We start from the raw sequence: 21,174 nt of genomic DNA on the forward strand, positions 1-21,174 counted from the left end.
TTTTACAAGATGGGCAAGACTTGTGGGGACAAAAATATCCACTTTTCATCAGCTTCAGTGGCAAATGTGTTCAAATTTTCGAGATATTCCCTCCAACAGGGAACCCTACGAAGTGGCATGTTGTTATGCTGCATGCCACTCGCTCTTTGAATAAACAAACACTGAGAAACATATGCATCAGCCTTCAGACATGCATAACGGATGCCAATGACAGGGGAAATTGAGAGGATACTGTATCAGTTTTGTTTGCATTAATATCTAACAACGTTGAGGTAGCCCCTCAGTCTGCTGGGTAATATTTATCCTGCACTTGGGCTCGTGGGAGCGCCTGTGTGCATTTGCAGTGACTGTTGCCACAGAGATCAAGACTTCATAGTGCCTCTAATTAATTACTTAAGTAGTCCTCCCCCCAATATCTGTGACACAGAGCTATCAGCATCTATCGCTCCCCTTCACTTAGTGCCTCTAACACTGCTTGCTCTACCTGAATAACCTAATAAGGCCAGAATCTTTCAAAGTACTTCCCCCCCCCCCCATTCACAGACAATGCTGTTAAGAACTAATTTGCATCGCTAATACCATCAAAACCAGGACAAATACCATTCATCCACCATTTCCCCCAGTATCAAGATTAGCAATAACATTCATCTACTTCCAAATGAAAAGCATGCAACATGTGAGGAATGGAGGGGAGAATTTGCTTCCTCAAAGTCCATTATGACATTCATAGCTTTCTGGGAATAAACTACTGAGCTTCCCTAATTACAGTTTGCAAACCATCTTTTCTAGAATTCAGTAACACACCTCACCCCCACCCCACCCCTGCTATCAAGGATTGCCTACATATAGGTTTGTATTCTATTTGCCTTGAAACTGTGTTCTGATTTAAAAAAAAAATAGTTAGGCTGCATTAAGCTGATAAGAGATCACAAAATAATTAAGGCTGCAATCCTACAAACACTTCTTTAGGAAGTAAATCCTATTGAAATCAATAGAATGAACTTCTGAGTAGACATAATCAGGATGAAGCTGTTAACCTGGTTATGGAATGGAACAAAATTAAACTAACTTTGGTGATGACGGTGGTGGAGGTAGAGGTTACATGACTCCACACGCAGAGAATATATCAATAGCCTCGTGCATTGATTTAAATTGCCATGTAGGTTATATACACATTTTTAGAAGACTGCCTTTAGAAGAGTGCTAGGCTGCTGCAAAGCAAGCCGAAGCCACGTTTTCTTCCCTCTGTGTGGCCTTGCAGAAATCATAAAAATAAAAATAAAAATCACAATGCAATTCTTTCACATTCAAATGTCATATTTTGTAACGGTATTTCTTTTTGGCTGTTACCTAGTTATCAAGAGGCATGCTTCACATTAACTTGCTTGTGGTTAAGTAGCTGCCTAAAAGACATGCTTGCCTAATGTCTAGGCTTCACTCCACCTATAAAGAGGGCGGAAATAACTTTCTTTCAACTTGCAACTGTACCAAATAGAGCACAAGCAACTCAAATTTAGCACTTCAATGGCTTCCAAATTTGCCAAGGAACTAACAAACAACATGATACAATGTGCATAAGTGTGGACATAGAAGCCTATGCTTAAATTCCAGCACAGCAATGGACACACACTCGACAGCGTTACAATAATAATAATAATAATAATAATAATAATAATAATAATAATAATAATAATAATTTTATTTATACCCCACCCATCTGGCTGGGCTTCCTAATAGATAGATACCAATAGATAGATGAATGACCTTGGCTGAATGTTTGACTAGATGCCCTTCCAGCTCTTACGTTTCTACCACAATAGTCCCCAATCAAGATATAGTTGAGTGCTATGCAACATGTGCTGCTACCCAAGACTGTGACTGGGGATGTATACTCTCACCATGGATGGAAAGGAGCACATTCAGCTATACCATGTTATCCCAACTTTTGGTGCCTCGTATATGAATGTACAACACAACAAAAATTATCTGGGTGTACAGTTGTATCCATTCTGCACATGTGATTTTGGATCCAATAAGGGAATCCCCACTTGGAAGCTGCCTTCCCATGTCACTCCCTCCCTCCCTCCCGAATCAGAAGGATACAGTTCTATCTTACTGGAATTTGGGGAGAAGAACAAGGTACGAAACCGTGAAGCACACTGCAAATTACAAATGCTGTACAAGTGATTTATAATGGTAATAAGGTTATTTGCTGCCTTGTTTGAAGCCACATTTCAAAATGGATATGAAATTGAAACACAGCTTGAGCTCCTGATAAGTGCGCTTACAAAAAAAGTTACTATGACATTAAGAAAATCAGGAAGCTAGAGGTCCCTTTTGCCTTCTGCCACACATCGACAGAGTCCTTTCTCTATATATGGCTAAAATTTGAGTGGCCAAATGCAAATGAGAACTTGCACTTTTAATAGTTGTGTAGAAGAGACTGTCTCTTTTACACAACAAAAGTGCAGGAGCCCCATTTTCTTTGGCATAGGCTGCCCTAGTATCCATAATGACTTTACTAGACCTACCTAGCAGAAAGTCTTGTAAGAACTGATGATGACAAGAGATCCAGCTCCTCTTTCTCTTTCAGCCAATGCTGAAATGTTATCCCTAGCACTGTAGCTGCTGTCTGAAAGAGCAGAGGACTTTGTTCCCTTGGCCCATTATTTCTTAATCTTCCATGGCCACCTGAATTTACTTCTCAAATGAAAAGGAGGCCTCTTAAAAAAAAATCACTGTCTAAAATGTCACTGTCCATGGCTACTCAGAAGTAATCTTCATTCAGCCCAATTGGAGTTAGGGCTTATCCACACTTACTTTCCGTCTGCGCTTTCCAGGCACAGTTTTCACTTTAAATGGATTTGTGGGATGGGGGGTTATTGGTTTGTTTTTGTTCTTGTTTTTATTATGAATTTTGTGCTTTTAGTCCTGTATTTTTATATTGTGAAGTGACCTGAGATTTACAGATGATGAGCGGTACACTAAATAAACTAACAAATAAGCAGATAAATAACTATAACTCTGTGTCTAAGTGTCCTTTTCCTTTTTTTTTGCTCCGGAGCTATCCCCGCAAAGCCCACTCTTTAAAGCTCAATCGGAACAAAAGGCAATCTGCAGAAAACCCAAATTGCTCTTTGTTGTGCTTCAGCTTTAAAGAGTGGTTTTTCAAGGAGAAAGCTCCAGGGCAAAAATAAAATAAAATAAAATGCTCAGACATGGAGCTTTAAAGCGTGGAGCTTTGTCTGGAAACAGGAGCAAAAGGTAATTGTGGGTAAGACCATACTCAATGTTAATCAAGTACAAGATAGTTAATGATCAGTGCAGGTGGAGAATGGCCAGTTGCCCTAATAAACCTTTGCACTTTCCGTCAAAGTGGCAGCATTTCCTCTCTGTAACATTAGAAATCAATTGCTACATACTCAAGCTCAAGTCAACTAACAGCTAGCCAGTTTTATTTTTGTAGAAAAGTGGGTGCTGGAACTTACAATGAACGCCTCCCTTGTTCTCTCTTATAATGGCAATGGCATCCACCAGAGAGGTGTCAGAACTGATCTCTGGCGAGTTTCTGCTGGGAAAAAGCAGCTCTGCAGCTAGCCTATATTTTCTGAGAGAAGTAAATATCTCCCATTTTGAGAACAGGTTCCTTACACCTGGAAAACAGAAAACCTACCAAGGGGAATGAAGTCAACTTCCCTACCAAGTAGAATTCTGGCACTGGGAAGGAAAATAGAGATACTGTAACCATGCTAGAATTTTAAAATTCTTATTCATTCTGATTCTTGCCAATGATAAAGCTACATTTTTAGTTATCAATGTTGCTCATAGGAATTTGCATCCCAAGCTACATCAGCTCCCATGCTGTGCTCAAAGGAAAAGAACCATATGGAGAGAATAATAAGACAATTAAATATCCATTAAATAATAATATATCTGTGTTTTTAAGGAGGCAAACTTTGCTAATGATACAATATGCATCCATTGGGTTTTCATGGAACTGGAGTACAAGTGGGAGTTATGCTTGTTTTTAAGAGTAAAAACAAAATGCAGGAAAAATGTGTCTCCCAATATGACTCTTGCCACAAGAAGAGCCATCATGTCCTGCAGAGTTGCCTTTACCATGAAGTGATGTGGACTAGCTGCTTCAGAAGTAATACCACTTTTCATTTCTGGCTGGTTTAAAATGAGCTTCAGTAAATAGCAAAGTGTGTGTGTGGGGGGGAGAATATATATACACGTGAGAGTGCAAGTGAGATAAACCTTTTGCTTCTGGTGGGAAGCTGGATTGGAAATGAATGAGGCAAGGTCACAAATTTATCTTGAACTGGAATTTTTAAAAATAATGCTTTTTATTATTGCTGTTTATTGTCACCACCATTACCACCTGCCCTTACCCCTAAGTCCCTGGGGCAGGATGTTGACTATGGAAGTTGGGTTAAAATCCCCACTCAGCCATGAAGTTCAGTGGGTCATAATGAGTTAGTCATTGATCTCTAAAAGACTAGCCGAGATCCTAGAGTTGTAATTTTTTTTTTAATGTGATAACCCACATATGTCATACTGATTACATTGGAAGAATGTCTGGATACAGATGTATCTGTTAATACTGCTAATGCTACTAACAATAACCAATGCTATACCATATCCCGATATGTTTGCTGCTGAACTGCTGTTGTTACTTCCTGTTGGCAAATATCATATGCAATATCTCAGGATGTGCATTCCTGACTGGAAAGAATTTAATAAGGGGCACAAACACCACACAGCGAACCTCTCCATGCAGATATTCTTTATATATTATGCATACACATTAGCCTCATTATGCAAACGAACTAAACACTGGAGCATATGCTCTCCTGACATTTCCTAGGATGGATGGCAAGTGGAAGGAAAGGACAAAGAGGAAAAGGTGAGAATCCTCCACAGCTTCTTTTGTAGAGTGGTACAACAAGAGCCACCCATGCTTCTAATCAAGCCACTGAAAGAAAGGGAACAATCAGGATCTTCCACTCAGAAACAGACTGGACACAGAAATTCAGGGGGGAAATGGGTTGGATCACATATATTGGCATCAAAACCACCCTCCTATCAAAGCAGATTATGTCAAGCCTATAGAAGCAACAACAGGTTACCCACCGCTGGTTAGGAGGACTTGCCTGATATAGGAGAAGAAAATCTAATATTAAGTTCCAACTCCATGGCTGGTATGGGGAAGGGAGAGTTTCACAACAATGATCTGGAATTGCTGTTCACCTTTTTGGGGCCATGTCACCTTTATGTTGAGTTGACATCAACCTATATCTTCTTGTATCTCCTGGTAACACTTAAGGTAAAGCAGGTGTGTGACATGTTGTAACTGTGCCATTAAAATGGACCAGGAAATTTTTGTCATTGTCTGGTTCGGCTGTGTGTGTGATGAAGGGGAACCATACCGGAGTGAAGGTGTCTTCTTCTGTTTGTCTCCGTGTCAGTTTCAGGTTACTGGTTAGTTTTTTCTAGTAGGGCTGTTTCCCATACTACTTGGTACAATTGATCCATGTTTACTCCTGACAGGTCTTTCCAGCATACAAATCAATATGGCTAACCTGACCAAAAACACTCACCCACACTACTCACACAGGAAACCAAAGACCACCACAGCCAACCACAAATGAACAATCACATCTACACCAACCCTGACCTCTCTCACCACCAAAAGAACACAAGTGAACAACAGAGAACCTGCATAAACAACGCTGACACCAAACCCTACATATATTACGTAAAATAGAAACATTGTCACCCCACCCCACCCATCTCCCCATCACATCCACCTCTTCCCCCCTTTTCCTCCTATGTCTCAACAAATGAAATTGACTTGTAAAAATGTTACATGGAAAAAATAAGAGAGAGACATTGCACTACCTTTGTAAATCAAGAAAATCTTTAATAAAAATTCTGAACAGAAGACTCAGATCAACACTATAAAAGAATCAATGGAAACATATGGAAAAGCCTATTTTCCTATACTATACCACTTTCTGCTACAGGCAGGAGCTTGTACTGTATGTCTGAATGTTTCGGGTGGGGGTGGGGCAAATCTGCACACAGAAAACTAATATATTATGGAAGTGGGTCTGACCTAGTGCCTCCCTGACATTAGTTTTCCATGTTCAGTTTTTCATTAGGTCAAATTCAAGCAAACACACCCAACCCCTCTGTACACTTGTGGACAATAGTTGCCCTGCAATTCTGTTGCCTGCATTAATTGGTCAATAGAGGTGACTCAGGAAGAGTTCACAAGACACCATAGCAGGGTTTCTTTCAAATCTATGAAGGCTTGTGAGCTATTTTTGCAGGTGGCTCAGTCAGTCAGGTGGCTGGGATTGAGTGTGATCAGTGTTTGGTGCAGCACTGATTGTATAAGAACACGAGAAAGGACAAGGGCAAAGGCTGTCACTCAATCTGCATAAATCAAACGCCCAGCACCCCCTCCACTAGCGTATTCAAAGCTCCGCTGTACACGTAGCAAGAGCAAAAATTTCACCAGCTTTTAATACCCCTTAGAATCTCTTGCTCCAAGATTCAGGGTCACAAGTAAAGCAATGCCTGGCTCCAGATAAAGTCTCCTGCTACACAAATCTCACAGTTATTACCCTGAATTATCATCCCTGAAAAACTGGGTGTCTGTCTTCAGCTTCAAAAGCAGCTTTATCATGTGAAAAAATATGTTCCTTCTTTTTTTTATCAATATCCTTACAGGAGCTCTAGTGACATTGGGCTGATGCACTTGACTTTCAGCTCTGCCGAGCCAAGTTTTAATCTTCATGCAGTGACAAAATGTAAACTGTCCAGAATCCATCACCCATTTTACCACAGGTTTCACCTCCCTAATTTAAAGTTACACTTCGAGAAATGTTCAGAAAGATGAGAATACAAAGAATGTAGGAGAGGGTGGTTAGACAAACTGGGGTGGATTTGAATGGCAGATTACCGTGTTTTGCCAGGACTTGAGCCCACAGTAGTCTGTGTACTTAGAACACCAAGTATGTGGGCAAGGGAGATTCAGCATGTGTACCGCATGCAGCTCTGGCAAAGGGAGGAAACTGCTAGGATGATCACACCAGGAAAAAAGCTGCTCAACCGCAATAGGCTAGATCAGATCAGAGGATATTGCCTGACCCCTATAAAACCAGCAAGGGGATTCTGCTTCTAGCTAGCTTGTGACTATTGCTACCTTCCCCCACTGCCTTCTGACAGGAACAGATTCTGACAGAATCAGGTCAGTACTGTAGCCCCAAACTGAAAAGCCAAGAATCACCCTAAACTCCAGGTTCTGTATAACTCCATAGAACACAGGGCTGACATTGCTAAGTTGGTTGTGCAGACAATACCACTTTGGCCAGCCCGGCTTGTGATTCCCTTCCATCTTCCGAACAGGCGGTGTGGTTGATCACTGGCCAAGTTCAGATGCATATACCCTGCAGGAATCCGATGTGGTATCTGACCACATCCTGTTCCTCCCCCCCCCCCAAATGTGCATTGTGCAGATGTGCCCTTAAACAAAGGGAAAGTGGGCAAGACTGTAGCACACTGGCAAGATATCTGAGATTAAAACAGCAGATGGAGCTGTAGGTCAAGACAGTGCCAGGGAGGCATACACAACATGATTGCTGAACCCCTGGCCAATGCTTTTAGTCCTTCTTCACTTTCATAGGCAACAAAATTAATAAAGAGCAGAACTACGTGGCAAGTAGACATGCCAGACTGTCAGCATGAGGTAATTAGCCAAGGAACAGAAACCACAATAGAGAATAAAAGTACTGATGCAGTGAACGCTTGTGAAAAGCCACTTAAGAAAAATGAAATGTCAAGTCAGTTAGAGAGGCACTCCAAACCAGCTCTGTCCAATCTCTTGCATTTGCCACAGAAGCCTCCTGGGAAAGGGTAGAAGTGCATGGCTCTACAGTGTAAAAACCTCATTTTTAAAAGAAGAGAAGGGAGACTCTCTTTGGAAGAGCTTGAGCAGTCCTGGCTAGCAACTGTTTTTTCCTGCCCTCTCCATGCGATTTTCTTTGAGTTGCAGTGACACCTGTTGAGGAGGATCAAAAGCTGCTCAGCTGCAGGCTAGTCGGCTGTTGAGCACTGCCAACAAGCTGCGCACCACTCCCAACCAATGGCACAAGCTTTCAGGCCATCTGGACCTTTTAATGGACTGGGTGTTTTCCTCTTCAAAATGTATGAGAATGTGCCAATACTGTCCATTACTCAGCAAGCCATCATTGGATGATAAGGACATAGGGCCAAGCCAAATAGCAGCATTGTTTATGCCCCTAGTATTGAAAATGACAGGGGGGGGGGGGTTGGAGGAAATAAAAACAAGAGATCAGGTCTGTTAAATTCAGCAGAGGACTGTCAGATACACACATTATACTGAACCGTTGGCATGGACAATGAGGAAACTCTTTGCATTTGCTACACCTTTTTTTCTTAATGTCTCCCTGTAAACCACCTTCTGGCAGACTCTTACTTACATAGAATGGTCATTATTACACAGAGATCTTACATAGTGATCAGTGAATACACACAACAAGCCCCAGTGGTGGAGCTACATGCTCCGGCACAGGGGGCCGAGAGCAGTTGGGGGCAGGGCTGGCGTGCATCCAGGGGGCGTGGTGCACCGCCTACAGGGGCGTGGTGCACATCCGGGGGCATGGCACGCCGCTTGCAGGGGCGGGGCACCCAGCGCAGGCGGGGCAGCAGCTGCGATGGCACCCCACCGGGATCACGCTGCTGAGGGCGATGCGCTCCCCCTGTGCTCTTCTTCCTTTGCCAGTGCCAAGCCCACTATTGAGATAATTAGGAAAAGCTGGATAATTTTTCCAATTCTCTGGAGCAAACTTGGAAAAATAAATCTGTCCATCTAACTTGGTCCAGAGTTTATTGGACCTACAGTATTTGGCATCCCTCTCTACTTCCAGCTGAGGAAACTAGGGTAAAATGTGTGGCATTAAAGGCACATGTGTGTGTAATACAACGATAATCCACTTGGATCATAGGACTTCAGAGTAATCTACAGTAGATGCAATCCCAGTTGGCTCCAGGAGCAGGAAGGCAAACATCAGGAAATCTAGTATTCCCAAACCTCTTTTTAAGGATTCAATCCCATCCCTAGACTGATATTAAACCCTTGAGCATATCCTTTGGCTGACTGTGAAAAGCAAGGTAAGAGGCAATAAAGAATAAAAGAGCCATTTTCCATCCCATTTTGATTACTCCATTTTCAATTACTGTTTCAATGGCTGCTAAGAAACACTCCAATTGATTTGAAAAGGCAGGTAAAGAATGGCCCCTGGGGCTGCTGTATAGGAATTTGAGTTTAGTAGGATGGGTTAAATTTCTTGTTCCTTCACTGATCAGCTCCCTACTTGATCAGTCCTTTTATGCCTCAGTTCTCTGTTTGTACATAATTGGAATTAATGACTGTGAGCTGTTCTACAGTACTAATTAAAGACACACAGAATCTCCTTTTTTATATAAAAAAGGTCCAAACAGGGTAAGGTTTATACATAACATATATTTTTTGTTTGTAACAAGTAAGACATGTTTAGTTTTCCATCAACATATTTGTTAGCATCAGAGGCATGCTGAAGTCCACAACAGCAGATGGTTGGTTGCAACAACTACTGATCATTGTTGCCACAATTGGAGAGGGTTAACATGACACGATATAATGTGCCTCTTGTGTTATCAAGTTCAAGAGACAGTATTGTAAGATTTAGTTGCACCAACATGTAGGAGCTTAGGAAATACTAGCAATAAATCCGTAATGTGAATTGATGGTGTGTGGGGTTTTTTTTGCGATTAGTATTAGCCCTATTTTTAATTCGATAAATTCCCCCCTTTCTTTTGTTAAAATGTGCATATAAAATTTATATATACATGCACACACACACCAGCAAAACACTATATTCAACCTTACTGCCATGACATGACATGGCAAATATTTATGATATAGTATCAGAAGTAGTTTGCAAAAAGATTCTTCATCTAAGCCAGCCTCTAGATACTTAACTCATTATACAAATCTGGAATCTTCTCAAATGCCTCCATTCATGAGGAACCTGTTTCTTGAAATTGTTTCAATAACTAGTTATATAGAACTGACTACCAAAGATCCCATAGGACCATATCAGAACATCTTTCAAAGGTAGTATACCAAAATGCTTATCCAATTCAGAAAATGGCTTATAGTAATCCGGAATAGTTTAAGAGCACAAGAAGAAACCTGCTGGATAAGCCCACAGTAGCCAATCAGATGCCTATGAGAAACCTGCAAACAAGACTTGAATGCAGCAGCACTCTCCCACATTGAACTCAGGAAGACTTGTTCCTGAATAAGCATGCATGACTTTGAAGTGTTAAGGCCCCTCCAAAAATTCAGGTTCAAAAAAACACTGAATTGAGCTCACAAATACATGGAACCCTTCTTATCTCTCTCTTTATCACTAACTCACTTTCCTCTCTCTCCAGGCAGTGTGCCTTCACTACAACAAGATCTTCCCTCACATCTCTGATTCCTCATTGTTTTTTTAGCTGGTCAGCTGATTCTGTGCATATCCCAACCAATGTCCAACACATGTCCTACCTCCTTTTCATTCTGGTTGGTCAGAAGCATGCAGGAGCAGACTTCCTATTGGACTATGGCGTTAGTGGGAGCACAGTAGAGAGGCACATGCAGATTCATTTATTTATTTACTCAATCTAAGTGGCCATTCTACTACAACTGCTATTTAGTGGTAGCACCAACAACACATTTGACAAATTCCAAATTTTGTCCATGCGCTCCGAAAGATTTTGGATACCTGTCATGGTTGGTTCATTTATTTATTTTTTCTTTAAAAAGCCTTTAAGTTTAAAGGATCCTTGCACAAATTACCCTGTATTTTATTTGTCTAAAATTCAACTGCTCCATCCTCTGACAATAGGCTTTTATGCCTGCAAATTTTAGCTAATTCTGCCAACAAATAGAAAAGTTATATCCATTATTTATTTCCCCAATATAATCATTGGGGAGTCCTTCAGAAATCAGAAGCAAAACCAAAGCAAATGAGGTGTTGTCTGAATTAATCCAAAGTGAAGTGGCCTCCTATATGAAACAGGCTTCAAAGCCATTTCTTTTGCTGTGCACACCCCTAAGTTATATGGACAATTTGATGAGTAAACAATCCCTCATGTCAATTCAGCTTGGTCCCTTCTTTGTTACATTGGAGTTCATGGGATCTGGTGGTTTCCTTTAAACCATTTTAACAAGGCAAACAGTAGCAATACCCTCAGAGGTTTAGCCACACGAGGTTGTTCTGCCATTGCCAATTTGGCAGTTTTGTGTCAAACTGAAAGTCTGAGAGAAATTCTTCCCCATGGAACTCTATGCTGCTACCACATTTTTTTGGGGGGGGGGATTGATACCCATCTAAGTCACACTCACAGTAGACCTATTGAAATTGATTTTAATGGGTCAGCTATGAGTAAAACTAACACTGCCTGTCTCCCAAGCAGACATGCTTTGCAAGCATCCTTTGTCACTGAAGATAGTGTATGCATATACAAACTACCACACCTTATTACACAAAAAGGAAGGTTAGAATTATTATAATCTTATTACTAAGAATCCTATGTACATCTTCACTGAGGTGGACACTGAAGCTCTAGTTTGCCAATATCTGTTGAGTTTTGCTTCATTTATCTTGATATTTCAAAATCTACTGGTCAAGGATCACTGGCATTTGTCAGTGAATTGCACCCTTCACAGTATAGATCCTTCACAGGCCTTTAACAGATATGTTCCCTATGAAATTGGATATACCTTTCTCAGAACCAGTTACATCTGGTCCATATTTCTTGACATAATCAGAATGTCACTTGCTTTTGTTGAAAGTGAAAATAAATAGATGGTCAATAAGATTGGCAGAAAAAATGCTACTAGGCCTTTTTATGATTCCTGAAAACAGGACTAGCTCCTATGTAGTAAGCAACACCCCTTGTTTCTGGAAGCAAAGTAAGTGTTAAAAATAATGTTTTTAATATGCCAGCTGTCAGAGAAAATATCAGCACCATTACATTTTCTGACACTATATTCTTGACAATAAATTTCATGCCTCATGTGGCAGAGCATTTATGAGATTTCAGTCAATAACCAATGCACAGGTCCATATCCTCACCCAGAAAAGAGGGAGAAATTAAGAAGCAAAAACTAAATAATAATAATGAAGGAGGTATTATAATTTTTATTTACTAACATATCACTGCTTATAGTTAGACCTGCATTAAAGGGAAACGAAGCAGCTCTGCCTCTCAGACTCTACATCTCTCTCTCTCTCTCTCTCTCTCTCTCTCTCTCTCTCTCTGTGTGTGTGTGTGTGTCACACACAAAAGCTATGAGAAACAAAAACTGAATTTAGAACTTGTAGATGATGGTGTGTGACAGATCTGTAGGTCTGAGACTCTTATCTCCTCTGACATGCTTAGTTCTATTTTTAATCACCAAGACACAGAAGACTGAGTCACAAAATTAAGGAAGGACAGAGCCCCAGAGCACCCAAAGCAGGTATCGTGGCTCTGACTGTGCTAAGCGTCATTCAGATGCACAAGGAAAGAGATTCCTATTAGGGCTTTGCTTAGGAGCTATTATTAGTATTCAGATTTCTGTTTGTCTCAACTTCTATTTGTATTAGCAATTCTCTAAGCGGAGCATCATGACCAAGAACAGGAAAACAACACTGCCGCTCACCCTGTCAGATTTGCTAAACGCGGCCCTCATCTTGGCTGAATGTCAGTATATCAAGTTCAACATTTAGCTGAGGCAATCATGGTTTCAGATTCTGGCTTGTTTTCACAAACCATAGTATAATTCTCCAAGTTCAGACATCATGAGGGATGGCAGTTAAGTTTAAAATACTGCTATTACCCCAAGAACAGCCGCTCCCTATGATTGACCCAGACCCTACGATCATGAGAGGTTGAGAGGGTGATAACAGGAGAATAGGCTTCTTCTTTTTTGCAGTGGCTCCTCATTTGTGGAATGCTCTCCCCAGGGAGGCTCACCTGACACCTTTGTTACATACCTTTAGGTGGCAGGCAAAAACATTCCTCTTCTCCCAGGCCTTTTAAACGAGGAGGGGGGGGGAGATTATTGTTTTAGTTTATTACTATGTTATGTGCTTTGTGTTTATGTATGTTAGGTACTTTGTGTTTTTATATTGTAACCCTTCCTGTGATCCTCAGGCGATAAATAAAAATAAATTAGAAATAATAATAACAAATTATAAGCTTTTACTTTCGCTCTCCTCCTTGCAAGTGTAAAAGAGGAGAGGAGAAGGAGCCAAAGGTTCAATAATGTAACAGGATACCATGTTCCCCCATTACATCTGAAGTGAATCACTGGGTGAGGTTGGAGTGGGCAAGAGGCTGCTGTCAGTGACTATATACATTGGAACAGATACAAGTAATGATGATGACAGGCATATGTGATTGAAGTCCCTTAATAGCTTACAGATTGAAAGCAAGCAGGTGTGCCCTGGTTGCAAGAGGAAGTCAAACATAGCATCACCCCAAGACTGTGATGCTATATGAATATGAGAACCCAGACACCAATGAATGTTCATTATTTCTCTGGATGCAGAGGTGTCTTGCCGATAGAGGCAAGTGGTGTGGGGCACCAGGACACCAAGTTCTGGAGGGTGCCAGGGAAGAGGCGGAGACTGGACGTGGCACCTCCCAGCATCAGCTTGCTGCCCTCGCCCACCTTGCTGAAGCAGCACCACACCCGGAGCCTCCGCCTCTTCACCGCCGGAGGAGCCGCCCTCCAGCTGCTGCCCGCCTACTCCAGCCCTGCAAAGTTGCCAGCAGTGCCGTAAAAAAGTCGGCAACTCTGGGAAACGAGGGGGGCCCCCCACCGGAGGGATCTTTGCACCACGGCGCCGGATATACTTAAGATGGCCCTGTCTGGATGTAACCAGCTTTATCCAGAAATATTGTCATAAAGAAAGGAAAGAGAAGGCAGGAACGAGGCAAAACTTACCCGTTTCAGCTGATCAACACCACCAAATATCCTCATCACGCCATCAATCTCTTGCTCCAGTCTTCTGGCCCAATACTGCATTCTACAAGACAGGGGGAAAGAGGGCACACTGAGTCATTTAAAAGAAGTACAAAAAGGGAGATGGTTACAAATCAGTGCCCAAGGCTTGTACACTCGCCTCCTGACATTCCAGCTGTGGGCAGAATACCAAGCATGCCTGACCTCCAAGATAAGGATGATAAGCTTAGAATGATAAAGCTTATCAGATGACCAGCTTCCAAAATTGTAAATGTACACACACAGAACAAAAAAAACAAAGTCAACATAAAAAAAATGCAAGCTGCCTTTCTTTCTCTGGTAACAAAAACTTAACACAGGTTAGGAGGGGCAAGCTGGTCCAGCTCATCACAATAACACCTTGCCTTCTATGCCCAACACTCCCAATATCCCTCCTTCAAATAGCAAACTAAGTTGGCTGATGGTCTATCAGTTCGGAAGCAAGCAGAGCCACGAAAAAACTAAGATGCCCATGTGTGCAATAACACATATGCCAGACCCTCCAAGTGTCCCAATTTTCCAGGGATGTCCCTGGTTTCTGATTTTATTCCGGAATGTCCTGCTTTTCATTAGGGTGTCCCTATTTTCATTAGAGAAATGTTGTAGGGTATGGAGTTATGCAACTCCCGAGCTGTCTAAAGGCAATCCCATATAGAGAAGTTTTTAAAATGTTTAATGATATTTTTATATATGTTGGAAGCTACCCAGAATTCTGGGGCAACCCAATAAGATGTGTGGGGTATAAATAGTAAAATTATCATTATGGAATGGGACGTCCCTATTTTCATCAGAGAAATGTTGGAGGGTACGATATTCTTGTGAATTATAAGAAAGAAATTTTAAACCCTCAAACTGTCTGACAGAAACTTGTGAGCTTGCAGAGTGATAATGGCAGCTGAGCCATTGGCACAGGGAGGGAGGTTGGACATAAGAACCCAAAGTTAGGCTGACTGTGCGAGTCTATCAAGTCTATGATTGAAAGCAGCCTAATCACTAAATGCTTGTGTGTCAGTGGTGGGGCAGGGGAGAAGGAAAACAGAGGACAGGAAAAGAAAAGTTGCTGGTTGTCCTTGACCTATAAAAGAATCTTTGGAACACAGGTGGCGCTGTGGTCTGAACCACTGAGTCTCTTGGGCTTGCTGATGGGAAGGTTGGAGGTTCAAATCCCCCCAAAGGAGTGAGCACCCATTGCTCTGTCCCAGCTTATCCCAACCTAGCAGTTTGAAAGCACACCAGTGCAGGTAGATAAATAGGTGCCGCTGTGGCGGGAAGGTAAACGGCGTTTCCGTGCTCTTTGGCTTCTGTCACGGTGTTCCGTTGTGCCAGAAACGGTTTAGTCATGCTGGCCACATGACCCGTAAAGCTGTCTGTGGACGAACACTGGCTCCCTCGGCCTGAAGTGAGATGACCGCCGCACCCCATAGTCGCCTTTGACTGGATTTAACCATCCAGGGTTTTATAAAAGAATCTTTATTAAATGTCTTCCCCTTTCCCATTCTGCAGACCTGAGTATTCTGTGTTCACTCCCTTTATTGCTATAAAAATAGTCCAGTTTGGCTAGCAGTGATCTAGAACTATACCACACAGGAAGAAAGTCTTGAAGGACAAGGAGAAGTGTTTGATATCCCTTCTACACCCCTCTGGATGTCTGAGCCATTAAGAAGAGTACTGTTCTTAGTGAATGCAGATACCACAACATGCAATATATAGTTGCACATAATTAATTCAGACTTAGGTTTAGTCCACCGGGACTTGCCATAAAAGGTTGCAATTTGTCTTATATTTGTCAAGGATGATAGCAGCCCATGTTTCTTGAGGGTGATTTTTTTCTTTTTTTTCTTTAATCATTTGTAACAATGTTAGGAGGGGTGGCTATTTTAAAAAGCTGATCTGGTGTTTATGTTTCTGTGTGGCATACAATTAAAATCTACACAGTACCTGTAGAAGCATGTTGTTTTTAATATGCTTATTTGGGGGCTTTAAAATGCACCCGTGTACAGTTTCCTTGAGATGCAGGAAAACAAGGCTTCACAATCCATTGCACTGCAGTAGACAGCAACAGATTTTGGGCTGCCTGTAGCAGGATTGAACATCTGGTATTTCCACTGAGATTTATCTACCTGTAGAATCTATGTACATATCAACATATGTCTGCCTCTTGCCTTTCTAAGAACACAGATTGCTATGTCCAATCAAGTCGTTGGTTCACTTTTCCTAGTATCCCTTCGTCCTTGAAAATCACTTCTAGACTACCCAATGCATGATAGTTTATTGTATCTAATTATATGGAAGACCACAAAAGAGGCAGTTTTTTCGGAGGATTAGGCCAACTGTCGGCTCCCTCTGCCAGTAAAGCGAGATGAGCGCCACAACCCCAGAGTCGTTCGCGACTGGACTTAGCTGTCACAGGTCCTTTACCTTTACCTTTTTAGGTTGACTCAGTGCTTGCTTGTATTTTAAAAAATGATACCTATATTGCTAGGTCCACTCCTTGCTAATTTTAAGATCCAGCCCCCACAGAGCTTAGGACAGCCAGTCCTTGCTTTATTTAGGGGGGAAACTATACTCACTTTTCTGTTTCCAGAACACACCTGAGAGGTATTCCTAATGGTGGTGGGGTGTAATTAGTTAGGGAGGATTATCACTCCTCATCTGCTTTCTCCTCCCGCAAGTTGTAGATGCAGCTGCAGCCTTCTCCTTCTATTACTCACGCTGAGTCTTATAATCCATCAAGAGGAGTCTTGAGGCTTGCAGCCTCTTATAAACCTCACCCTTACTCACATGTAGCCCATCCTGGCTGATCACTGGTTGGGCTATTCATGAGTAAGCAGCAGATCTAGCAGTTTCTTCCCCATAACTTAAGGAAGGGGTGTAAATATGCCAAGCATCCTGATGTGTTCTGTGACAGCTTCATGGAATGAGACAAATGCCCACCAAAATAAAATTTCAGAGAGAAATGAGAAAAGAAAGGCTTATGAAAAAGTGAAATGGGAACATGTTTTGAATATGTGGAGGGGGGGGAATCTGTAATCAATTTGAGTAGTTTATTAACTACTGCACCAGTGAATCTCACGACCAGGAATCAGATATTATCACTTTACGACCAGGAATCAGATATTATCAGTAGCAACACACTGACAAGATTACTATTGTTTTAGTTATTATTTCTATTCAGTCTTATCTGACCTGTCACCTAACTCTATACCTATGTACGTGCGGTTTTCACTCTATGACAAATCTGTACAGAGAATATAATACAGTACATGGCAATCACTGCATTTTAGGAATATGCCTCGGGTGGTTTTACAGCGCTGAAGAAACCACCATTCCTTGAAATTTCTTACCATTTTTGCAAAGTATCAAATATATGAAGAAAATTATCCAGAGTGGGGCACTTTCCACAGCAGGCCATTGACTCAGATGCAGGTCTTGTGGTTTTAAGGTTTTTAAAAAATCTTCTTGGGGTTGTGGTCCTCCAGCTCTCTGAAGCATATTCTGAAGGTATATGGGGGAGGGGGGGAGGGATAGTTATGTTGTGCAAGTGGAAATCATCTGAGCTAGTGGAACAGCAGCAATGGGTACAACCTTTGATAGTGTATTTAGTGCCAACGTTTGCTGGCAACTTTTAGACAAATACTATAAAAACCAGTTAGAAAGCCTCAGATGTGTCTACTGTAGATTATAGAAGCATTTCCCTAAATTTAAATAGATCTGCAACCTTTTGGGTGAAATATATCACCAAATTTGTCTTGAAAGCCCACTGAACAAGCTTGTAAATTCAAATATAATGTGAGGCCCACATAGGACTCATAACCCTGTACATTACCAAAATGTCCATCTAGCCCAGCACCCCACTTCCAACAATTATCAATCAAATGCTTCTAGGAAATACACAACAATGGTATGAAACAATGGCCCTCCTCCACCACCGTTTGGTACTTCTTCGCCTTCATCACCACAGAGGCAGCTCAATAATGAACGCTTACTTGTGTTGAGCTGGATTTGTCTGCTTCATTCCCTATCATCTTTCAACTTGCCTCATCCTCAGCTCAAATGTACCCCATGTAAATGCTAAAACTCTACTAAACAGAAACAAATGCTCAAGAGCAACCATGTCAACTACCAGGGCCATATCCATATTCTACCAATTGACAAGGACCTTGGTAGGAGCACCAGCCATGCCAGTTGGTTAAAAAAAAAAACAGCCCCAAAGCAACATCAAAGCTCTCTGGAATCCACCAGACTCCATTCATCTCTGGGGTGAACATTTACCTTACCTTCTTTCAGTTATTGCAGATTTCCATTAATGCATTTCCCTCTTAATACTCCTTCCCACTCCCACAGAAAGGGAGAATTTGAACAAGTACTGTATCTTCTAGGGCTTCTTCTTCTTTTTAATCTGTTCAGTGGCGTCTCCATTTTAATACAGTTATGCCATTAAATTTGATTTTGATACTCCTTGATTTCCTAAAGTAATACTCAAATGGCTTACTCATATGTAAGTGGACTGAAGACTGCAGCCTAAATTACTGTGCAGTCTGAAAGTGAAGGAGAGAAATAAAGATTACACTAGTTGGGATAAATTTTAATAATCAAATGGCTCTGCTTGAACTGAACATGTGCAGGAATAGAACCTTATAAAGGTAAAGGTACCCCTGACCATTAGGTCCAGTCGTGGACAACTCTGGGGTTGCGGCGCTCATCTCACTCTATAGGCCGAGGGAGCCAGCATTTGTCTGCAGACAGCTTCCAGGTCATGTGGCCAGCATGACTAAGCTGCTTCTGGTGAACTAGAGCAGTGCATAGAAACGCAGTTTACCTTCCCGCCAGAGTGGTACCTATTTATCTACTTGCACTTTAATGTGCATTCGAACTGCTAGGTGGGCAGGAGCTGGGACCGAACAATGGGAGCTCACCCTGTTGCAGGGATTCAACCTGCTGACCTTCCGATCAGCAAGCCCTAGGCTCAGTGGTTTAAACCACAGTGCCACCTGCGTCCCGCGTCCCATCACCTTATAATAGGCTATAAAGCCTAATACCATAGGCGGGCCATCCTGCTTGCTGAAGATGTCTCACCTTTCCCATGCCACACCTCTTCAGGTGAGGAAAACTTCTTAATTATTATATCCTTGGTGCCCCATAACACTGAGCGAGTGATAAAAGCCACAACAGTGGTCCATACTTTGTCCATGGGTCACCAAGGCTCGTGTGCAAGTCTTGAGAATCACCATTCATAAGTGAGCCACAGGATGTTCACTTATTCCTCTTTCCTATTCCCTTTCCCTTTCCTCACAGATTCCTGCCAAGTGACCAAATAACCAACCAGCTGTTTTAAACACCAACACCTACTGCCTAATAACCTCCCTGTTCTTCACCCTGAGCTATCCAGCAAATTTCAGTGCAAGGCAAAAATTACTACTTGTCCACGTAAAGGCAACCAGAAAATCCTGTACTTATATCAAAAGGAGGGCAGGTTGGGTGACAACTGGAGACTAAAGAGGATGTCCCCAAGCAGTGATGCCAGTATGCAGCCCCATGCTTGCACCCTCCCCATCCTTCTCCCTGCCCCACTGATAATCACAATCTCGCCTGGACCTCTCAATGGGAAAGCATCTAGCAAAATAGCACTGGTACTGGCTGTGAGCTTCTGTTGTCTCTCTAAGAACAATGAGATGACAGTAGGCAAAACAACATTAAGTCCAGCCTCCCAAAGCTGGGTGAATACACTTTCACATTCTGTAGCTAACTTTAGCCATGTACAACTTCATTTACATTTGTTTATCACGAATATGCAATGCACTCTGAGAAAGAGCCAATTTTAGGGAAGTTCATGGAAAACAAATTTCAAGCTGGAAACTGGTGATTTTGCTAAGATTTTCATGTAGCTAATCAAGGACCAAAAATACCACATAATAGGTACATATTTAAAAAATGACCAGTGCCAAACCACATATTACCATACAGTGGATACTTAAGAATACAAGAATAGCCCCCTGGACCAAGCCAAAGCCTTGTCTATTCCAGCATCCCATTTCCAACTGTGGTCAACCAGATGCCTCTAGAAAGCCCGCAGGCAGGACATGAGGGCAACAGCACTCTCCCACAGTTGTTACTCCACAATGGTTATCCAGAGGCACACTGCCTCCCAGTCCAGAGGAAGAATATAGGCATCCATATTCCAGTTTGGATTTTCCATTTTTTTAGTTAGTCAAGTTTTTTTTAATTAAATATTTTCTTGATTTACAAAAGTATGTGCAATGTCTCTCTCTCATATTTTTTCCCATGTGACATTTTTACAAATCAGTTTCATTTGTTGAGACATTAGGAAGAAAGGGAGGAAAAGAGGTGGAGGGGGGGAAATATGGGTGGGGGTGGGGTCGGGTGATGATGTTTCTATTTTACTTAATATATGTAGGGTTTGGCATCAGTGTTGCTTGTGCAGGTTCTCTGCTGTTTGCTTGTGTTCCTTTGGTGGTGAGAGGGGTTGGGGTTGGCCTAGGGTGTGGCTGTTCATTTGTGGTTGGCTGTGGTGGTCTCTGTCTTCATGTGTGAGTGGGGTGGGTGGGTGCTTTGGATCAGGTTAGCCATATTGATTTGTACGCTCTTGGTGGATTTTTGTCATTGTCTTGTTGGGCTGTGTGTGTGATAAAGGGGAGCCATAACGGGGTGAAGGCGTCTTCTTCTATTTCTCCCCTTGTCAGTTTCAGCTTATTGGTTAATTTTTCTAGTAAGGCTGTTTCCCATACTATTTGGTACCATTGGTCCATGCTTACTCCTGAGAGGTCTCTCCAGTGTCTGGTTATGATGTTTCTGGCTGCTGAAAGTAGGTGGGTTATGAGTTCTGTGTGGTGTAAGTGGGCATTATTGTCTTGGAAGATGTTTAGTGAGACCAATTCTGGGGTGATTTCTAATACTTGCTTGGTTATTTTACAAACTTATCGTATGGTTGTTGTCCAGAATACAGTGGTTGGATTTTGAGGCACTCCCACAACATGTGGAGGTATGTGCCTATGGAGGTGCACCCTTTCCAGCATTTTGGTGAGGTTCCTGGGCGTATT

At 42.0% G+C, this 21,174-nt stretch overlaps 1 protein-coding gene across 3 annotated transcripts in view; it reads right to left on the minus strand.

Annotated features, from left to right (window-relative positions):
* Nucleotides 1-21,174, minus strand: part of CACNA2D2 (calcium voltage-gated channel auxiliary subunit alpha2delta 2) — a 523,930-nt gene that overhangs the window by 474,241 nt on the left and 28,515 nt on the right. For all 3 annotated transcript variants that reach the window (XM_033140620.1, XM_033140619.1, XM_033140617.1), the window contains exon 2: nt 14,060-14,141. In XM_033140620.1, coding sequence (XP_032996511.1) covers nt 14,060-14,141 — 82 coding nt within the window. The remainder of the gene's footprint in view (nt 1-14,059; nt 14,142-21,174) is intronic.

The sequence above is a fragment of the Lacerta agilis genome, chromosome 2 (genome assembly GCF_009819535.1).
Source record: "Lacerta agilis isolate rLacAgi1 chromosome 2, rLacAgi1.pri, whole genome shotgun sequence".
Classification (NCBI taxonomy): domain Eukaryota; kingdom Metazoa; phylum Chordata; class Lepidosauria; order Squamata; family Lacertidae; genus Lacerta; species Lacerta agilis.